General features: G+C 41.4%; 1 protein-coding gene across 2 annotated transcripts in view; it reads left to right on the forward strand.

The window, feature by feature from the left end:
- CACNG8 (calcium voltage-gated channel auxiliary subunit gamma 8) overlaps positions 1-23,816 on the forward strand; it is a 49,884-nt gene that overhangs the window by 8,705 nt on the left and 17,363 nt on the right. For both annotated transcript variants that reach the window (XM_044278081.1, XM_044278080.1), the window contains exon 2: positions 5,957-6,040. In XM_044278081.1, coding sequence (XP_044134016.1) covers positions 5,957-6,040 — 84 coding nt within the window. The remainder of the gene's footprint in view (positions 1-5,956; positions 6,041-23,816) is intronic.

Below are 23,816 nucleotides of genomic sequence, written 5' to 3' on the forward strand. Positions count from 1 at the left end.
GTCAGATGGTGGGTGGAGACTTGACTAAGGGAGGCGGAGCAAGAAGGAGGCAGGCCAGGAGCGAGAGGAAGAGCAAGGTGCAGGGGCGGGCGGTAAGTGATCAGTCAGTTCCTGAAGGCGAGTTGGTAGAAGCGGGCGGACGCACGTTTAGAAGAGGTCAGCGCTCAATGTGCGCTGACCTCTTTGATGACGTCACAAAATACCGCGGTATTTAGGAAACGGCGATATCGCCATATCACCGTTTTTTTAATACCGCGGTATATCGTGATACCGGTATATCGCCCAACCCTACTTCCACCTGGCACAAGTGGTCTAGAGCCTCCGGGGTACCTGTGGCACACAGTTTCCTAGCAGATAGCGATTGTCGGTAACCACAATTAATGTCCATGGGCTCAACAGGATGAGGACACTCAGCCCTGGTGTGGCCAGGTTCCTGACACTGCCAGCAGATTTACTGTGTCCGGCCCATAGGGGGAACCTCCCGGGGGGGGTTATTAGCTCATACCGGTGGGCCTGGGGTGGGGAGTTCTGAAGTTTGCCTGCCATCCTCCTAAATCAACCCTGTAACGGACCGTTTCAGCAGACAAGGGGTTAAGATCCGTTTAGGCGATATGCCCCTTTCTGAGAGACAGGCACAGCTACTGCAGAACACCAACCTCCCGAACTGGATACAAAATAGCACTCCAAACTGGAACCTCGCAAATAGCTGTCAGCAGACGAACAGGAAAAGCGTACAGTCAGCTTACACTCCTGGCAATCAGTCTCCAACAGCATACAGGGAATCCCCCCAATAACGAGACAAGGCTCCGTCTTGAGGGTCAGCAGTGGTCTGACTGTACTTCAAGTACAGCCTCTTTTATTCATAAGAAACATACATAGTACTGCCCACAGGGTTTTAAAATGCAACCAATCAATACCTTACAACACACACAATGCAAGTACAGCAACCAATCGTTCCCGCCCCTTAGAGGACCAGAAGGGAGACTGCGACACAGAACAGATACAACACATCCCCACAATGCATCATGGTTTCCTCCTCTCTGTCCCAGAGACAACCGAAGGCAATCCAATTATCTCTCAGGACAAAGGGAGATCACCAATACACATGTGGAGACAACAGGACATACATCACCATTTAAACACACAATGGCACACCCCCACAGCAAACACAGACATTTAACATATCCCCAGATAGCTCAAGTCTGAGTGCATATCATTAGGTGAATGGCACTCAGAATACACGAATACAATAATATTAGCTATCTGGGTACCCTCACATAACATACAATTTAACCGAACGCATAATAACATAAAATAAAATTCCACAGACAGATTTAAGCTGTGCAGCCGGTCTGTCTTCTCCTTTAAAGTTACTATGGGCCATAATCCTGAGGCAAGAGGCTTTTAAACAGCCCTCTCCACAACCCAGTGGCGAGGTTGGTTTCGCCACAAACCCTCCCTGAGATTTTTGGTGGCCTCATAGCATTCCACCAGGTCCACCATTTCCACCGCATTTCCAGGAGATACCTGGCCGATCCAGTGCTGGAGAGGGGGTGACAGTGCCCTCCAGAATATGTCAGTCAATATTCTATCCAGCATAGCCATAGGATTCAGCACATCAGGCTGTAGCCACTTTTGCAAAAGGTGGAGTAAGTCATAATACTGGGGTCTCACTAGCTCAGCTGGCTTAAACCCCCACTGATGTACCTGCTGGGCCCAGACCAACACATTAACCCCCAGTCTTGCCAAAATCTCCCCCTTTACCTTCGGGAAGTCGGCCGCTTGATCGTCTGGCAATTCGAAATACACCCACTGGGACTCTGATGCCAGGAAAGGTGTGATGACCTCAGCCCACTGGTCTCGGGGCAGATTTTCCCTGGTGGCCACTTTCTGGTGGCCTACATTACCATGTAGGTTTCGATGTCGTCTGTGGGTGTCATCACTGCACGGACTGATTTCCGGACATCATGGACGCTTGGCGTTGCTCCTGCTGTCTTCAAAGCCATCACGTGTTGTAGCAGCAACTGGTTGGTCTCTTGCTACTGATTATTAGCCTCCCTTTGGTGCAGGTTGGTCTCTTGCTGCTACAAATTAGCCTCCATGAGGGTCTTCACAACAGCCTCTATTTTGTCATGGGGCACTGGTTGAAATACAGCTGGTTTGATGTACGACATACAACTGTGCCCAAAAATGCTAACCCAAAAATATATTGGTGCTCACGCCAGCCTCACTGCGCTTGCCCACTTTCTCCACCAATTGTGGGGATTCGCTCTGGTAGTAAGGACTAGCAGATGCAGTATAAAGGCAAAGTATACAGTTCTTGAATCAAACAGTGGTGTTTATTTACACATTGGTGTATCACAAAACGCAAGTGTCTTGGTGTTTGTTGACACACAAGAAAAGTCCATAAACAATAAAAGTCACCTTTTCTCCTGGGTGTTAATTCACACCCTGTTAGCAGTTCAGCCTCATTCAAGTCCATAGGCGGCCTGTTAGAGGGGCCTGAGTCCTCCAGCCCGGCTCAAACCTCAAATTCCAGCACAGCGCTCAGTTCACAGCACACAAGCTCCTGAGCTCCACTGTCAGAGGGAGATAAATCCACACACCTGGCAGTGCTGGCTAGTTTTTATGCCTGCCACAACACGGCCTGGAACATGGGGAGTAGTCACCCACCCAGAACATTGACTACTCCCAGTAAGAGCCGTCCCAGATCAGCTATGACAGCCATGCTAAATCTCAAGGTGACAATTAACAATAGCTGCTTCTGACACATAAAGTACCAGCTCTTGCTTCACTGAGGCCAGGAACCTCGGTGACACATACCTTCCATCCACGATGATTCCAGGTACTTTCTTACAATATATACATACATACAGCATATATATATATATATATATATATATATATAATTTTTTCTCATGGAAGTATCCGTTTAAACATTGCTTATCACCTATCTACAAAAAAGCAATTAAAGGAGTTTTCTGGGAGTAGAATATTGATGACCTGATCTGACTCCTGGCCCCCCCCCTTCCCCCGACGACTCTACTTTTTAATACTAGACAGCACATCACCCCTCACTGGATCACTGAGCTGAGTGCTCAGTCAGCTACCTGTATTCTGCTGCTCCCCCTGCCCTCCCCTTTCACGACACACACAAAAACTAAAGTCTCATTCACTCAACAGTGAAAAAGGGCTGTGTAGCAGCCATTACAGGGTCATTGTCAGGCCAATTAAAATCTATGCTGCTATTAACATGGCACTTTTTTTAACGGCCTGTGAATAGTAGTCATGATGATGTGACGTCACAATGCTGGAAATGTCAGATTCTCGTGCCTCCAAGGTAAAACAAGTGTTCCCCCAAATGCAAGTGGATGAGAAGAGTATTATTATTATTATTATTATTTTAAGGATCTATCTGCACTACCTGGGTTGGGGAGCAGGGTTTATTGAGAATGGGTAATTATATATACTGGGGGCATATATGTATTCTCACAAAAGTGAGTATACCCTTCACATTTGTGTAAATTTGATGTATCCTCAAAATAACTTAAAACACAGTCATTAATGTCTAAACTGCTGGCAACAAAAGTGAGTACACCCCTAAATGAAAATGGTCAAATTGTGCCCAAATTGTCAATATTTTGTGTGGCCACCATTATTTTCCAGCACTGCCCTAACTCTCTTCGGCATGGAGTTCACTAGAGTGCTTCACAAGTTGCCACTGGAATCCTCTTCTACTCCTCCATGAAGACATCACGGAGCTGGTGGAAGTTTGAGATCTTGCACTCCTCCACCTTCCATTTGAGGATGCCCCACAGATGCTCAATAGGGTTTAGGTCTGGAGACATGCTTTGCCAGTCCAGCACCTTTACCATCAGTTTCTTTAGCAAGGCAGTGGGTGTCTTGGAGGTGTGTTTTGGGGGCACTTATCATGTTGGAATAAGGGGTGTACTCACTTTTGTTGCCAGCAGTTTAGACATTAATGGCTGTGTTGAGTTATTTTGAGGGCACACCAAATTTACACTGCTATACAAGCTGTACACTGACGACTTTACATTGTATCAAAGCGTCATATCTTCAGTGTTGTCCCATGAATAGATACAATAAGATAATTGCAAAAATGTGAGAGTCGTACTCACATTTGTGAGATACTGTATATACATATACACACTAGGTGCATTATTGCCACATTATATATATTAGGGGGCATTATGAGGTATATTCTTTAAAGTGCGGTACTATGGGGGGCATTATTTATACTGAAGGATCTGTGGGTGCGTTATTCATTTGGGGGCATTATGGGGTGCATTATTTATTGGGGGGCATTATGGGGTTCATTATTTATACTGAGGGGCACTAAGGGGTACATTATTTATATTGAAAGGACTCTATGGGGCTATTTGATGTCAAGGGGCACTATGGGGCCATTATATATACTGGAAGGCACTGCAGTGGTTGGGATATTAAAAAAAAGCTTATGAAATGCAAAATGCCCATTCAAATGGATAAACACAGGGTTAAGCACTGGCTGAAGCATGTCATCTCTGCATCCTGCAGGTGGCTGAGCGGGCAGTCTAAGACACTTCCTGTATGTTGAGCCACAAAGTTGAAGCAGAGAGGACCGGGACCTAAGTAGCATTGGGATGGCAGTGTTGGAGTATTGTTGAATAATTATTTATTTTATTTTTTTAACCCATTTTGCCCCTCATGGGCAGACTGGAAACCTGGAAGTGGACCTGGAAAAAAACTAAAAATGTCCCCTGTGTTGTAGGTGAGTGCAAATTGACAACAGGTGGGGCAGCACAAGTAGATGGGGCCAACACAAGTTGTCAGGGTTAGAAATACCATAGTACAGCACAGAATATCACCCCAAAGAACCAAATACCACAATGCAGCACAACATACCTCCCCAGAAGCTGGCTCTCTCTGGTGGCCATCAGCAGCTGCCACTTTATGTCCTCCTCCTCATCCTATTGTCTCTTATTAAGATATGGAACAGGGGGCTTAGGAGGTGAGATGTGGGCCAGAGCACCAGGCCACCCCTACCTTCAGCATGCTGTCTGGTCTTCCTCTAATAATGATTCCTATAGTGTCTTCGGTATTATGTGCCCAGCCAGTCTGCCCCTAATTTTCCTTATTAAAAAATATCCCCTAGAAAACCTATTTTTACAAAATCTGACTAATACAGCCTCCTTAATTTTAAACAATTCACATTATGGCTAGATAAAACTGGCACAGAGCAGATTCTGCAGCAGCATTTCTCAGCTATTAGGCCTCCTGCACACAAACGTGTGCGCCCCATGGCCGTGCTGCTGCAATGCACGAACACCGACCGTGGGGCAGCTGCAGCGGATCGTGGACCCATTCACTTTAATGGGTCCGCGATCCGCCCATTCCGCTGAAAAATAGGACATGTTCTTTCTTTTTGCGGAACGGAAGTACGGGAGAAAACCCCACAGAAACACTCTGTAGTGCTTCGGGAGGGTTCCGTTCCGTGCTTCTGTTCCGCACCATTCCGCATCTCCAGATCTGCCGACCCATTGAAGTGAATGCCCACGGAACGGCGCCTGTGTATTGCGGATCCGCATATTGTGTATTGCAGATCCGCATATGTGGTCCACAGCACGGGCACGGGACACCTACGGCCGTGTGAAATAGTATCAAATCAAATAAAAAGTGAGAAATGCAGCTTTGAGTCAGAAACATGTTCAGATCATTTAATGCTTCCCTTCCCTGACATATTGTTAAAAGGGGCAATAGTTACAGTATCCTAGCCTGATATGAAAACATGCTAGGGATAAGGAAAGGGTTAAATCCTGTTTACACTTGAATGTTATTTTTTTATTTGTTTGCAAAAATTGTTTGATGTAAGACTTTTATATTCTTTGACTTTGTTGCTTTTATTGTATGCTCACACATTTTGTCTACTAACTTTCATTATTTCACTGATACTTAGGCCAAAAAAGAGGGGTGTGTGTAAAAATAAATCACTTCCCAGAAGACACAGATTATGATCACGACAGTGCTGAATATCTTTTACGTAAGTACTTTTAATGACTCTGCTCAATAGTAGTTATTGATATGCTCGGCTATGGTGATTGTGCTTTCATACAAAACACAGCAATGACGTGGCTACGGTACATACTGGGTACAGGAATACCAAGTCCATTATTTTTATCCACTTTATCCACTTCACACAACTGAAAGGTGCTTTGCAAGAATATGCTAACTTTGGCAACACAGGGAAGAGTTTTATTAGGATGGACGTTAACATATGCCAGTCTCATAGGGGGCCTAAACATTTACTGAAACCGCAGAGGTGCAGAAGTGCTTCTCAGAGCACCCTTCAGGTTTCATTGGCTCTTCTTGACATTTCCAACATCTTCTCTGATAAACCATTGGCCATTTTGTCACCATTAGGATTGAGCAAATCGAAGTATATGAAGTGGACTTTGATCCGAATTTCAGGGAAAAATTGATTCGCCGCAGAACAGATTTTCCTCGTGCTTCATGGTAGCGAATGAATTTTCCCTGAAATGGCTGTAAAAAATGAAAATAATACTCACTTGAGTATTCGAGAGCAAAGAGGCGGCTGCGGCCACTTTGATTGAAGGTCCCACGCAAAATCTTGTGTGTAGTTACGCATGACGTTGCCACACCGGGCAGTGTGATGACATCATCATGCACTGCGCGAGATTTCGCTTGGGATCTACAATCAAGATGGCCGCGGCGGCCTCTTCGCTCTCAAATGGACAAGGTGAGTATTATTATTTTTTTATTGATTAACCCCTGAAAGCCCTTATTTCGCTGTTCCCCGTCATTGCGCCCACTACTTTGTGACAAAGTAATTCGTTACAAAGTGAAATTCGGCAAACCAACCGAATCAAATTTTTTAAACTTCGCTCATCACTAGTCACTGATGTCATCATGGACACGGACATGTGAATGAGGCCTTATAGTTTCCAAGCCAATGTTAAAGTTCCTTCAGATACAGCAAATTTTGTTGCAGAAGCTTTTTGCTACTTAAAATCAGGTATATTAGGCTACATGCACACGAACTGCAATAGTGGGCCGGGTCCTTTGGTACCGTCGAATCTTGATCACTGTGAAGTACTATTAGCTCTTTTAGATACAGATTTAGTAGAGTTAACACTAATGCTTTATGAGATGTGTTATCTAAACTAAATGCGTTAAGCCAGGCATGCTCAACCTGCGGCCCTCCAGCTGTTGTAAAACTACAACTCCCACAGTGTCCTGCTGTAGGCTGATAGCTGTAGGCTGTCCGGGCATGCTGGGAGTTGTAGTTTTGCAACAGCTGGAGGGTCCGCAGTTTGAGCATGCCTGCGTTAAGCAAACACCTTCAATTGCTTGTCAATGGCTTTTGTTTCAAGATAACATGATGAGTTAAGAAATTTGAGTTGAGTTTGAGTGTTAAACTTGCTACATCTATATAAGGAGACTTGCAAGTGTATGCAACCAGCACCGATGAAAGAAGACTCGCGTACAGTCTGCTTAGTTTCCAAGAAATTCTGCTCTCCTGTTAACATGCCTTAGAACTTTTATTGGGCTAGCCCTGCCCTCCATGGCACATGGCCACCCAATAATATTACAGATAGGCAGGTACAATCCACCTCATGCCTTCCCCGAGGAAGGTGTTTTAAAGCAGGGTCGACCAAAAAGGTGATATAGTGTTCACATAGACACCAGTCCCACCAACCTATGTTTAGCAGCAAATATATAGAGAGAGAGAAAGACACACCATGTGGTTCCTGGTGATATATGACTGGATTCACACTTGTCACGGGTAGTCACGACACGCTACGGTGGTGCTCTGCTTACGAAGTGCTGATAACAATCACAATGTTGAAGAGATGAAGGAAAAGCGGCACTCACCGTTAGTTGTGTTGATAGTAGCTTTATTTAGGTAAAAACATGCTGGATGCGGGTCACTGCACAGCAAATCAGGGCAACAGCCGTTTCGCACTAACCAGTGCTTTGTCAAGCCAAGGCTTGACAAAGCACTGGTTAGTGCGAAGCGGCTGTTGCCCTGAATTTCTGTGCATCCAGCATGTTTTTACCTAAATAAAGCTACTATCAACACAACTAACGGTGAGTGCCGCTTTTCCTTCATCTCCTTTTTTTGCGGATAGCATGCGGACCCATATATTTTGTGCTGTCCCCATCAGTATGTCCGTTCTGTAGCCCCACAGAAAAAAATGGAACATGTCCTATTCTTGTCCGTTTTAGGCATTGTTACAATGGATCTGCAAAAAAAAAAAAATGGTATATGGATGTCATCCAGTGTTTTTTTTTGCGGACCGCAAAACACATATTGTCGTGTGCATATAGCCTTAGTCTGAATGGGAGTTGAGAAATTCAGGTTCTTTATGCTAAACCAACCCCATTCAGGTAGATGGAACTGATTTTCGGTCGCAGAAACTTTCTGCTAGAAAATCTGCCACTTGTGAAGTCACCCTGAATGATTTAAGTCTGGTAATTATTACTGCACATAGCTTTATCTTTTCTCATAGTCATCAGATCTAACTATATTTCAGCTAACTATACAATGAGTGCACACTGTTCACTGGGCTGCCTACGTAGCCTCTTATCTCCAAATCTGCTGATTGAAGAGAAAATTAATTATTACTGCTATAATGTATGCAGGCACGAGATAATGAAATCCTCTGATGTTTTACTGCACACTTTATTAAAGTCGGGAAGAGTTTGTAACTCTACAAAGAGTTGGCAGTTACTCTCTATTGTCGACTGAGATGTTTGTCTGTATATTCAGTCTCAAAGAGATTGCAACAATGTATTTTTGTCTCTTGAATGACTTTCATTCAGTAAGCTCACGTTCTGCATGCAAATTAAATATCTTTGAGTTCGCTGTACTGTTTGTCAGACCTTTGGAGTCCGGATGAATAGGCATTACGATAAAAAAAATTTGCAAACTTACTGTAGAGGAAGTTCAGAGATAAGAATTAAATCTATTCAGCTATCCACAAATTATTGTGGTTCAAGGGTCTCATTTTTTGACGACTGATTTAAAAGGAAGGCGTGAACTTTCAATCAGTTGTTATTACAGTCATTTATAGCCTATTTTATCAACATATTAATCTATTTATGGGACATATCTTTCACAAAAGCTATTACCGGAGATGCTAGAAACGTATGAATCAAAGTTTCTGGAATGAATCATTGCCTTTAAACATTATTTAACCCTTAGGATACCAGTGAGATACATGTACGGCGCCTGGAGGGTCTTTAAATATGGAGCCTGCTGGCAAGCGCAGTGGGCGCCATACTGTAGCTGGCGGGTCTCTGCTGTTTCAAACAGCAGGGGCCCGGGGCTAATATTTGCAACCAGCAATCATGCCAATCTCAGGCATTTAACCCTTTAAATGCCGTGGTCAAGTGTGACCATGGCCTCTAGATGGAGGAAAAACCTGGAAGAGTGTGCTTCTGGGTTAGGACCAGTCACCCCGTATGTGTGGCAGACCTCCATGAGATAACCACAAATAGAGCTTAGACCAGGGTTTCTTGACTCCAGTCCTCGGGACACACCTACTGGTCAGGATTTAAGAATATCCCACAAAATGAATACCTGTGGTAAGTCCTGATGCATGAACACTAATTATATCACCTGTTCAATACTAAGGAAATCCTGAAAACATGACTGGTAGGTGGGTCCTGAGGACCGTAATTGAGAAACCCTGGCTTAGTCCTCATGCACACGGCCGTTGCTCGGCCATGGCCGCATTGCAGCCCGCATACAGCGGGTCCGCAATACACGGGTGCCGGCCATGTGCACCCCGCATCACTTGAATGGGTCCGCAATCCGGGACACATGGTGTGGTGCGGAACGGAGGCACGCATTGGAAGCCCACATGAAGCACTATGAGTCTATGGTATCAATAAAAACTACAGATCGTCCTGAAAAAAAAAGTCCCCACACAGCTCAGTAGATGTAACTATTAAAAAGTTATGGAGGTCAAAATATTTATTTTTTCAAAGTTTTAATATTTTTTCAGTATTAAAACATAAGAAAACATATACAAATGAGGTAGTTTTGAAATTATACATCTTTTATTTTATCTTCATTATACTCTATAACTGCCAAATCTAATTTTTGATACATACTTCCAGTATCTTATTTGTTAGCATTTTTGTAATCATACTGAGATAGAGAATGAAGGGCACAGGTCTGTTTTACCACATAGGCAACACAGTAGGGACAAAACCCATAAAACGGTGCTTTTTTTTTCAATTCCACCCCACTTGTAATTTTTCCTGCTTTCCACTACATTGCATGCCATATTAAATGTTGGCATTAGAAAATAAAACTTGTCCCACAAAAAACAAGCCCTAATACAGCTATATAAATGCAAAAATAAAAAGTTTATGGCTCCAAGAGGACAGGGAAGAAAAATAAAAACACAAAAACCTCAAGGGGTTAAAATGTTTGTCCAATATTCCACATCGATGTGCAAAGATAAACACAGCACAGGGATAATAAACACATTGATGTCACAGTGCACAATAATAAGCACAGTGATGTCACAGTACATAATAATAAACAAAGTGATGTCCCAGTACAGGAATAATAAACACAGTGATGTCACAGTACAGGAATAATAAACACAGTGATGTCACAGTACAGGAATAATAAACACAGTGATGTCACAGTACAGGGATAATAAATACATTGATGTCACAGTACAAAAATCATAAACACTGTGATGTCACAGTACAGGGATAATAAACACTGTGATGTCACAGTACAGGGATAATAAACACTGTGATGTCACAGTGCCTAGTTAATAAACACAGGATAATAAACACAGTGATGGTACTGTCACGGACGTACCGAGACATATGAACGTCCCCGCGACAGGAGATCTTTATGTGATGATAACTTTAAAACGCTTTAACTTATCCAGGCCATTCTGAGACTGTTTTCTCGTCAGATATTGAAGGCAGTGGTAAAATTGAGTCACATTTTTTTTTAATTTATAATAAAATTCCAATTTTACCCCAAATTTTGAAAAATTAGCAAATTTCCAAATTTCTATTTCTCTACTTTTATAATAGATAGCTATACCTCCAAAAATAGTTATTACTTTATATTCCCCATATGTCCCCATATGTTTACTTCATGTTTGGATCATTTTTTGAATGCCATTTTATTTTTTGGGGACGTTAGAAGGCTTAGAAGTCTAGAAGCAAATCTTGAAATTTTTCAGTAAATTTCTAAAACCCACTTTTTCAGGACCAGTTCAGGTCTGAAGTCACTTTGTGAGGCTTACATAATAGAAAACACCCAAAATTTATCCCATTTTACAAACTACACCCCTCAAGGGATTCAAAACTGATTTTACAAACTTTGGTAACCCTTTAGGTGTTCCACAACAATTAATGGGAAATAGAGATAAAATTTCAAAATTTCACTTTTTTGGCAGATTTTCCATTTGAATCCATTTTTTCCAGTTACAAAGCAAGGGTTAACAGCCAAACAAAACTCAATATTTATGGCACTGATTCTGTAGTTTACAGAAACACCCGATATGTGGTCGTAAACGGTTGTACGGCAGGGTGCAGAAGGAAATGAATGCCATACGGTTTTTGGAAGGCAGATTTTCACACCATGTCCCATTTAAAGCCCCCCGATGCACCCCTAGAGTAGAAACTCCCAAAACGTGACCCCATTTTGGAAACTATGGGATAAGTTGGCAGTTTTGTTGGTACTATTTTAGGGTACATATGACTTTTGGTTGCTATATATTACACTTTTTGTGAGGCAAGGTAATAAGAAAAAGCTGTTTTGGCACTTTTTTTATTTTTTGCAATTTACAACATTCATCTGACAGGTTAGATCATGTGGTATTTTTATAGAGCATGTTGTCACGGACGCAACAATGCCAAATATTTTTAATTTTTGTAAGTTTTACACAATGATTTCAATGGTCTCCATATTCTGAGATCCATCATTTTTTCAGTTTTTGGGCGATTATCTTAGGTAGGGTACCATTTTTGTGGGATGAGATGATGGTTTGATTGGTGTGCATATGACTTTTTGATCGCTTGCTATTACACTTTTTGTGATGTAAGGTGACAAAAAATGGCTTTTTTTTTACACGGTTTCTATTTTTATTTTTTTACGGTATTCACATGAGGGGTTAAGTCATGTGATATTTTTATAGAGCAGGTTATTACGGACGCCGCAATACCTTTCAGTTTTACATAACAAAGCATTTTAAAAAATTATTGTGTCACCACATTCTGAAAGCCGTAGTTTTATTTAATTTTTGAGCGACTGTCTTGTGTAGGGGCTAATTTTTTTCGGGATGAGATGACGGTTTGATTGGTAATATTATAGGGTGCATATGACTTTTTGATCGCTTGCAATTACACTATTTGTGATATAAGGTGACAAACAAGTTTTACACAATAATTTCATTTTTTAAACAAAAAAAAATTATGTTTTAGTGTCTCCATAGTCTGAGAAACAGAGTTTTGGGGTGTGTATGACTTTTTGATCGCTTGCTATTACACTTTTTGTGATGTAAGGTGACAAAAAATGGCTTTTTTTTTTACACAATTTATTTTTATTTTTTACGGTATTCACCTGAGGGGTTAGGTCGTGTGATATTTTTACAGAGCAGGTTATTATGGACGCGGCGATACCTAATATGTATACTTTTTTTATTTACTTAAGTTTTACACAATAAACAGCATTTTTAAAACTAATAAAAAACTATGTTTCATTTTCTGAGAGCCATAGTTTTTTCAGTTTTTAGGCAATAATCTTAGGTAGGGTATCATTTTTGCGGGATGAGATGATGGTTTAATTGGCACTATTTTGGTGTGCATATGACTTTTTGATCACTTGCTATTACACTTTTTGCAATGTAAGGTGACAAAAAATAGCTTTTTTACACCGTTTTTATTATTTATTTATTTTTATTTATTTTTATTTATTTTTAAAACAAATAAACAACTATGTTTTAGTGTCTCCATATTCTGAGCCATATTTTTTAAATTTTTTGGGTGATTGTCTTAGGTAGGGGATGAGGTGACAGATTGGTACTATTTTGGCGGGCATACACCTTTTTGATCGCTTGGTGTTGTACTTTTAGTAATGTAAGGTGACAAAAAATAGTTTATTTAACACAGTTTAAATTTCTTTATTTTTACGGTGTTCATCTAAGGGGTTAGGTCATGTGATATGTTTATAGAGCCAGTCGATACGGACACGGCGATATCTAATATGACTACTTTTTTCCCTTTTTTTACAATTTTTTTTTTACTTGAAAATTTTTATTTTGGGGGGGAAACTTTACTTTTTCAACTTTTTTTCCACTTTGGGAATTCAACTTTTGGGGGTCTGATCCCCTTTACAATGCATTCCAATACTACTGTATTGGAATGCATTTGCTGTATGAGTAATACAGTGTGTATTACTCATACAGCTTCCTGCCTGTGAGATCCAGGGGGCTGGATCTCACAGGCTCTCCACCGGAAGGCAGCCCCGATGCCTAAGGAAGGCATTGGGCTGCCTTCCATGCCATCGGGTCTCCGTCACAGCAGCTTGGGACCAGATTTATGTGCCGCAGGGCTGACCGTGGCACATGAAGGGTTAATGCGCCAGCAACGGTGATTTCACTGAGGCAGGCGCATGCAGCAGGGGTCTGGCTTTCAATGATTGCTGGACCCCTGCCGCGGATCGGGCGGGCGCAGCTCCTGCACCTGCCTGATCCCCATGAAGTACATGTACTTCACAGGTCTTTAAGTCCCGCAAAGAAATTATGTACATGTACGTCATGGGTCCTTAAGGGGTTAATCGCCTGGTGTTGCTATTGTTTTCATTTAATTTTCCCTATTTATAGTTGTCTCTCCAACAATGCTGTGCCGTTTATAGCTTCAATTGGACCTGTGGATAGCTGGTGTTTGGTTCTTGGCTTAGTTCATGGTGCTGCCATAACTTCTTGGAAGTTAAGTGTTACCTTTCCCTTTGTATTTTGGATTTTCTGTGTGTTGCATTTCTTTGTTGTTTTGTATTAGGCCTTAGGGAGACTTCCGTTTATCCTTCCTTTTGGAGGAACAGGATGTCTCATTCCTGTCATTAGTACCCGGTGTCCTATTGGTTTAGATGGGACTTTAGGTATTCCTGTGTATGAACTCAACTACCTCTAGGGTCTGTTGATACTAGTAGTCAGTCAGGGTTTTGATTAGGGTTTTCACTAGGAGGTGTCCATCTTCCTTCCCTAGTTTTCAGGCCTTATTTCCTTTTCCCTCCTATGTTCGGTGTGTGGGTTTCCCTCCCACACTATAGCGTGACAGGTACAGTACAGAATAATGGCTCATGCACAGAATTCGCAGACAGGGATAGGACGTTTGTGAAGGGGTGAAAAAAATGGCTGCAGGTTCTCGGCCAGTATGTTTAGCAGATAAGCAATTTGCGGACAGCAAAAATGGTTACTGCCGTGTGCATGAGCCCTAATAAACACAGTGATGTCATAGTACAGGGCTAATAAACATAGGATTATAAACACAGTGATGTCACAGTACAGGGATAATAAACACAGGATAATAAACACAGTGATATCACAGTACAAGGATAATAAACACAGGGTAATAAACACAGTGATGTCACAGTACAGGGCTAATAAACATAGGATTATAAACACAGTGATGTCACAGTACAGGGCTAATAAACACAAGATAATAAACACAGTGATATCACAGTACAGGGATAATAAACACAGTGATGCCATGGTGCATAATAATAAACACAGTGATGTCACAGCACAGGGATAATAAACACAGGATAATAAACAGTGATGTCACAGTACAAGGATAATAAACACAGGGTAATAAACACAGTGATGTCACAGTACAACGATAATAGACACAGGGTAATAAACACAGTGATGTCACAGTACAGGGATAATAAACACAGTGATGCCATGGTGCATAATAATAAACCCAGTGATGTCACAGCACAGGGATAATAAACACATTGATGTCAAAGTACAGGGATAATAAACACAGTACTGTCACAGTACAGAAAAATAAACACAGAAATGTCACAGTACAGGGATAATTAATAAATGAAGACAGGGAAGAAAAGTTAAAACACAAAAACCTCTGGTACTCAAGGGGTTAAAATGTGTATCCAATATTCCACATTGATGTATAAAGATAATAAACAGTGATGTCACAGTACACAATAATAAGCACAGTGATGTCACAGTCAGAATAATAAAGTGATGTCACAGTACAGGGATAATAAACACATTGATGTCACTGTACAGAATAATACTGTAACATTACAGGGATAACAAATAACACTTTGATGTCTCAGTACTAGGGATAATACACACAGTGATGTCACAGTACAAGAGTAAAAACACAGTGATGTCATAGTACAGGGATACTAAACACAGAGATGTCACAGTACTACGGTAATAAACACAGCAATGGATAATAAACTCAATATTTTTATTAATGAGTTTTAATAATGATCTTGTAGAAGGCTTGCTCAGTAAAATATAAATTGTTGCAGATGATCCTAAACTGTGTAAAGTAATTAACAGGGAAGAGGACAGTATACTGCTACAGAGGGATCTGGAAAGATTGGAGGCTTGGGCAGAGAAGTGGCAGATGAGGTTTAACACTGACAAACGTAAGGTTATGCACATGGGAAGGAATAATAATGCAAATTACGGTCCGCAATGCACGGGCACCGATCACTTGAATGGGGTCTGCGATCTGCATCCGACGGTCTGCACCGCAAAATAGTAGTGCATGCACTACTTTTTTGCGGTTCGGAGACACGGCCGGAAACACCACAAAAGCACTCTGTAGTGCTTCTGTGAGGTTCCGATCTGTGTTTCCGCACCGCATCTCCGGGTTTGCGGACCCATTCAAGTGTGCCGTGTGCATGAGCCTTAACACTGACATGGAAAAGGGACTTAGGAATTTTAGTGGACAACAAACTAACCTGTAGAAACCAGTGTCAGGCAGCTGCTGCCAAGGCCAATAAGATAATGGGTTGCATCAAAAGAAGCATAGATGCTCATGATGAGAACATAGTCCTACCACTTTACAAATCGCTAGTCAGACCACACATGGAGTACTGTGTACAGATCTGGGCTCCTGTGAACAAGGCTGACATAGCAGAGCTGGAGAGAGTCCAGAGGAGGGCAACTGAGGTAATAACTGGAATGAATGGACTTAAGTACCCAGACAGATTATCAACATTAGGGTGGTAATGGTTAATTCACTAAAAGAGTTCAAGAGGGGCCTGGATGTATTTCTGGAGTGTAATAATATTATAGGCTATAGCTACAAGAGAGGGGTCGTTGATCCAGGGAGTTAGTCTGATTGCCTGATCAGTAATCAGGAAGGAATTTTTTTCGTCTAAAATGAGAAAAATTGGCTTCTGCCTCACAGGGTTTTTCTTTTGTCTTCTTCTGGATCAACTTGCTGGATAACAGGCTGAACTGGATGGACAGGTGTCTTTTTTAAGCCTTATAAAGTATGTTACTATGTAGTGGGTAAAACTTATCAAACTAACGCCTCATGCACACGACGGTTGTTCTGGTCCGCATCCAGTTTTCGCAGCTCGGAATCGGATTCATTCACTTCAATGGGGCCGCAAAAGATGCGGACAGCACTCCGCGTGCTGTCCGCATCCATTGCTCCGTTCCGTGGGTCCGCAAAAAAAAAAAACATGTCCTATTCTTGTCCGTTTCTACAATGAGCGGTTTGCGGACCGCAAAAAAATGGCACAATCGTGTGCATATAGCCTAAATGGTGGGAATTTATCATTCCCCTATGCCAGTTCTCTGGTGTAAAAAAAAAAAAAAAAGGTCTAAATCCCATGTTTGCAATTTTTTAAGTGCCATTGTGTCTAAAACTAAGCACAAGTGGCATTTCTACACCATTGTCATCACTTACTGGAGGCATGGGAGCACAGGGAGTTGGAAAGAAAAGCAGAAATGGCCCATCTATCTTCCAGTTCCAACTCTGAGTCAGTATATATATGTAAAGACAGAATCACATCATGTTCCAGTGATGACTACTTCCCTGCAGGACACCAGGGGGTTGAATAAAGTCAAGATGAAAAATGACCTTAGGTTTATGCCTCTCATGATGCATTATTTCTAACTCCGGGTTCACATTTTTACCTTTGTGGGAGGGGCTTATTTTTGTGCAACAGACACTGACATCTATGTACTGCGAAGTAATTGCTATACAGCCGACTATGGGCTCATGCACATGACCGTGCCGTTTGCCATCTATGCCGCCCATGTGCCTTTCCTCAATTTGCGGAACAGAACAGGAGGCCCATTATAGAATGCCTATTCTTGTCCACAAAATGGACAAGAATAGGACATGCCTCATCATTTTTGCGGGGGCCACAGAACAAAGGAACGGATGAGGACAGCACACAGAGTGCTATCCGCATCTTTTGCGGGCCCATTGAAATGAATGGTTCCGTATATGGAATCAAAATACTGCCCGTATACGGAATGCAAAAAATGTTTGTGTGCATGAGCCCTAAGGGTCTGGCCTAGGAGTCATGGAGATGGCAGCAATTTCATGCTGCAATGTGAAATATGCAGTATGCACTAACAGGAAATAAAAGGGAGCAGAAAGAAGGAGTGGTGTAATAGTAGGGAACACGTAGACATACCAAGTAATGACTGATTTTTCATTTTTGATCGGAGTGGTCCTTTATAGGTCATGCAGGGTGATGTAAGTGCAGTGAGGAGGCGTGCAACAATATACACATTTTGATCAGATTGTGTAAGCTCCCTATGTGCAGCCTGCTGATGTATTTTCCTTCTTATTTGCTTACCATATACACTGCAATCACTGCAGATTTGCATCTGTATTCATTACACGTTTAATTTGAAGGTGCAATCTCACTTTATAGTTTATACTGGACATGTTTAATTCATATTCTGGACTCAAAAAATTGGGTTTTGCAGTGATGCCCCAGCATGGGAGTAATGCACACAGTGACGTCATGGGAAAGGAATAATGTTACAGAACAGGAAGAGTAATTATAGTGATGTCAAAGCTAATGGTTAGAGACCACAACAAAGTCACAACAGAGGGGGTAATGAACACAAGATTTTTCTAAAACCTTCTTCTAAAAATTTCTAAAAAACCTATAAAGGATTTGTTGATTAACTTTATTATCAATAATACTGGTATCCTAACCCAATAGGAACCCTATTACGTCTTAAGATCATTATTCCAGTAGCGCGCTGACATGTTAGTGCTGTACTGGTGAACAGTAAATGTAGCATAGGTTGGAGCAAAGATTGCTGCTCCTGCCTGTGCCCCTATCAAGTATGGCTAAATTCTGGCACAGCACATCGGATGTTCTTTGCTAGAATTTAGCTAAGAGGAGAGAGTTCCTGCCTGTGCCCAATCCACTCAACTCAAGGCTCTCTATAGCACATCAGTAAAGGAGTACCCTTGATCTGAGCAGAGGGGGCTCAGGCAGCTAAATCCTGGCCTAGCACATAGTACATTTAATATACATTAGTTTTCTCTTATGGTATGTGGGTTATGGGCCCCATCAGCCCGTAGAACTCAGCAACATTTACAACTTTTAAAATGAGTCTGTCAACAGTTTTTTCCATGCTAAACTAGGTAGGACCTAGTCAAAGCAGTTAAAACATACCTTTTGTCAAGTTTTTATCAGGAGTAGTGCAATTAAGAACTTTTATTCTGCCAGGTTCTGCTCCTGCAAGTGCACTGGAGGAGGCGCTTCTCTCTGCATTTAGCTTCTTAACAGCTGAAGTAGTCTCCTGGTTGGATGCTACTATAAGTTAGCAGCCACTACTGGAAACCACATTGATGCCCCAAACGAACGTGACACTAACAACAGCAAAATTATTAAAGAATTCTTTAAACTAAGCTAGCATACTTCAATAGAAATTGGAGAATGCAGGGGCTATACAACTGTATGACTATACAGTTGCATTCACCTGCCATATACTGCAGGTAAAAATGTATACATTTGAAAACTACACCTATAGCTGTACTGAATATTGCAATTTGCAATATAGTTGGGGCTGCAGGATCCTAACATATTCAGGCTAAAAAAAAACACTATTTGGCACATTTTTCTCAATTAAGTCTATGGGCATGTTGGCATATAGGTTAGGAGCATTTCCTGGCTGTCAGTGCATCAAAGCAAAGTAATAAGGACATGTACTGCTTCTCCTTTTTGAATTCACTCCAGGTCAGGGCTCCAAAAACTGTATTAAAAATACAAAAAACAATGTATGGCGGCACCTTTAGGCTAGTTTTACACTAAGGTTCGCAAGATCTGGCAGGCTGTTTTGGCAGGAAACATCCTGCCAGATCTGTGTATCTGGCATTGTCATAAGCTACATGGATGCGGTCCGGCTTGGGGTGCACCTAGCCTTTCTGCTGCCTGAGGCGAAAACTGAAACGGCGCCCTCCTTTCTAATGCAATTTTTTTTAACCTAACCCCTTTCCTTCAGCCCATGGCCCTTCAGCTGCCACCCTCTTGCCCCTACCTGGTGCTGCCTGAGGTGATCGCCTCACCTGGCCTCATTGGTGGTGAACCCTGGGGCTGGTCCCATTAACTATAATTGGAATCTGCGGAGATCCGGATGCAACCCGGCATATATGCAGAGAATTGGCCGGACTGAAACTTGCCTTACTTTATATATTTATGAATACGAAGGAAATTGATGGCTCAGCACCTGAGATAAATATGCAGCCTTGCTATACTCAAACTGGATCCTTTGAATACCTCATGACCTTGTCCATCACATTACATGCAGGTTTTTAAATAATTAAGGTAATATAATTTATGTATGAAGATATTATGGTTAAAACGTATTACACATGACTGATCACTAGTGTGGTGCCAGACTGGGTAATGAGTATTCACAAACAGCCTACATTTAGAGAGGACACCGCCTCCATTAATAAATAATATGCATAATTTTGATGAAAAATACATTCCAGATTTCTGGTGCTAAATTATTTGTTGGCCTAGCATTAGTGTTGATCGACCACCAAAGTGCTCGGGTAGAACACTTTGTGATGCTCGGGTGTTCTACTGAGCACCCAAGCACAATGGAAGTCAATGGGAGAACCCCAGGCACCCCCTACTCTGAAGGAGAGGGTGTCAGGACTCTAGTTTGGCTTAGGAGTCCCTGCTCTGGCTCCATATATAGCTATATCCATATATGGAGTCAGTGCTTGGGGACACCCCAGTGTATTTAAATCTTACATATATAAAGCTGAATGCTAAACTGTGTCAGAAAAACCTCATAGAAGTTTCTGATGTAGCAAACATTCCTATTCAGCAGAAGACTTATTTTATTTTTCTGTGCAGGATAGCATGTAGCCTTATAGTGTAGTGGTTAACATCCTTGCCCCTAATGTTCAAGGTTGGAAGTTTGAATCCTGGCAGAAACATTTATATATATATATATATATATATATATATATATATATGTATATATATAAGTTTTTAGCCATAATATATTTACATATATTATTATATATTTAGAATATATAATATGTTATAATATATGTAAATATATTATGGGTAAAAACATCAGTAGTAGTTTCCAACATATTATGCATTTATATATATATATCAGAAGTATGATTCTCTCTCTCTCTCTCTCTCTCTCTCTCTATATATATATATATATATATATATATATATATATATATGTTTAGTAATAATTACACATGTATTTTGTGCCATAAATTTTTTACAATTACAAAAAAAAATATAAAATATATAAATGCAATCTCCATTTCTGAAAATTTTCTGCTAGGATTTGAACTTTCAACCTTGCATATTAGAGGTAAGGACCTTATCCACTCAGCTATAAAGGTTATACAAGGTTAGGAGTTTGAATCCTGGCAGAAACATTTCAGAAAAAGAGATTACATTTATATATATTTGTTTTAGTAATTGTAAAAAAATGATGGAACAAAAAAAAATTGTTATTGTGTAATTAATAAAAAAATAATATATATATATATATATATATATATATATATATATAATAATAAATATATATATATAAAATCATACTTCTGATATATATTAATGCATAATATGCGGGAAACTACTACTGATGTTTTTAGCCATAATATATTTACATATATTATATTATGTATTTTAAATATATAATAATATATGTAAATATATTATGGCTAAAAAGTTCTATATATATATATTTTTTAAAGGTTTCTGCCAGAATTCAAACTACCAATCTTGTATATTAGAGGCAAGGACTTTATCCACTGAGCTATAAAGCTGAATGCTGAATGCTAAACCTCATAGTAGTTTCTGATGTAGTGATTAATATTCTTGCCTCTACTGTACAAGGGGTTGGGAGTTCAAATCCCAGCAGAAACTTTTCAGAAATAGATGCTAAATTACATTTAAATATACTGACTCGAGCACACACGATGTGCCGAGCATAGCGATGCTCGAGCCAAACTGGTGTTTGGCCAAGCATGCTCAATCAACACTCAATTATGGATGTTGTGCACTCAGATGTTTTTTTGCTTTTTTTTTCATAAAATTTGTCTTCCAAATGTATTTTTTTTTCACAGTTGGCAACGTCTATATCATTGTACTGTATGTTGAATGTATTTGTATGTGACAGTGACTCAGTGAAGACCATTGCATGTTGAAATGTCAGTTCTTATGTTATCTACTGTAAGCAGCCATGCCAGTTCTAACCTACAAAAGAAATCAGGCAGATACAAGTATATTGTAAGTGAATTGTTTAAGTGACTGTGTTTGCATTTATATCCTGTGTATGAGTGAAATCTGCAGTATGAGTCATGTGTGTGCGTGACAAGTATATAACATGTGACAAGTGTATGGTATACAATGTGTGAGTGACATGTGTCAGGAGTTTACCTAGTCAAGATACTGTTCATGGCTGTGCTAGGCCACTGGCTTTCCCCTCATAAGCAGGACTAAGCCATGCCCCCACTGCCAGCAAAAGAGGGGAAAAAAGAAGTGGAAGACTGTCAGGTGAGCTGCGGTCGGGGGGGGGGGGGGGGAGTGCTTCTCTTACTGTCAGTCAGTCACAGAGTGAGATGTAGGGTGGCCACTCAGACCACCCTCAAAAGACAGACTTCACAGCCCGACTCCGCTAAGTCATGCCTCTGGCCCCATTAGGTCATGCTCCCTCACTCACCTGCAGCTGACAGAGATTTAAATTAAGAAATGTGGGGGGTGGGAGGGTTACTATATCTCTGCAGCTCACGCTCAGACAGCACAGTGTTGCTCTCTGAGCATAAGCTGTTAAAAAAAAGTCATCCCTGGCCCTGTGTCGGATGGAGGACAGGGAGTCAGAAAGCCTGACTGTCCTGCCTAAAACTGGACCTCTGGCCACCCTAGTGAGATGTACGCTGGCTCTAGTAACTAGGGGTGAGAGAAGCCTCAGTCAGTAAGTTTGTTGCTGGAGTTCATGCTCAGACAGTGCAAAGGTGCACATTCCCGTGTCCATCCATTCCCTGCATCGGATGGAGGACAGGAAGCCATAAAACTGGACTGTCCGGCCTAAAACCGGATGTCTGGCCACCCAAGCTGGGAAGCTGCCATGCCAACCAGTCAAGCTCCAACAGGTTGATTTATCAGTGAGGCTGGAAATAGCATCCAATTCCAAAGCTTGACAGGAGATTCAAGTCTGATTATTTGTATTTTATTCTACTGCATCTGAACTCTTGGTAATCTAACAGAGCCTTGTTTTCGGAATTAACCTCTCATCTGACTTGCCTTCTACTGATTCTCCTGGTTTTCTGACTGTGGCTTGTTTCTGCTTGTCTACCACTCTTTGCACCCCGGTCATTCTGGTAGGTCTTCTAGCGAGCTTGGACTAATTTTCTGCTACTTTACTCCGTAAATGCAACCTGATCCCTACCACAGTGTTTAAATAGGATGCAATGAGTGAACACATACGTGTGGCATGTGTCCAGTGTGTGTGCAACATAAATCCAGTAGGTACAGTAAGTGTCTGATGTGTAACTGACCTATAAATAGTATAAATGGTGTAGCTTGGTTGCTTTTGAAGCAAGGGGGTCCAGACATACTTCTTACACAGGGGCTCCATGCTGTCAAAGTCCGCTCCTGCATTGCACTACTGTATAATATAAATGCCTATGGCTCATGAATATGTAAACTCATTATACAATTACTAGCCTTTAATGCATTGCAAAGAGCCATGCAGCCATAAGTATTCAACCATGAAACCGTCCCTGCAATCAATTATAAATTTCATTTCTGAACTATAAATATTCACAGTTAATAAATATACAAAATGGTAGACTGCAGGTAATTTGTATTACTTTATTTTTGTGCTGCCTCTGGAGCAGGGCCGTCTTTAATATTGATTAGACCCTGGGCAAAAATGTACTTGGGCCCTCTGGATCCCGCCTTCCCACACCCTAGCAGGCAATCACGCCCTCCACCACAACACACACACAAAAAATCCACACACCTGGTAGAGTACAGTGAATGACTGTAAATACTTCCAGTTCTGAAGACTCCAGCGGCTCAGGATCAGTGCTCTGGGCTCAGGCTGGAAGTGGGCACCGCTCTGCAGGAAGGAGACCAGGGCTCGGCTCACCCTAGTGTTACAGTGCACCCCAGCACCCCACAGTATGCGGTATAGCACCCTATAGTATACAGCAACCCACAGTATGCAGTATAGCACCCCACACTATACAGTACCCCACAGTATATAGTAGAGCAGTATAGCAGCCCACAGTATACA

This window comes from Bufo gargarizans, chromosome 2 (genome assembly GCF_014858855.1).
Source record: "Bufo gargarizans isolate SCDJY-AF-19 chromosome 2, ASM1485885v1, whole genome shotgun sequence".
NCBI classification, from domain to species: Eukaryota; Metazoa; Chordata; class Amphibia; order Anura; family Bufonidae; genus Bufo; species Bufo gargarizans.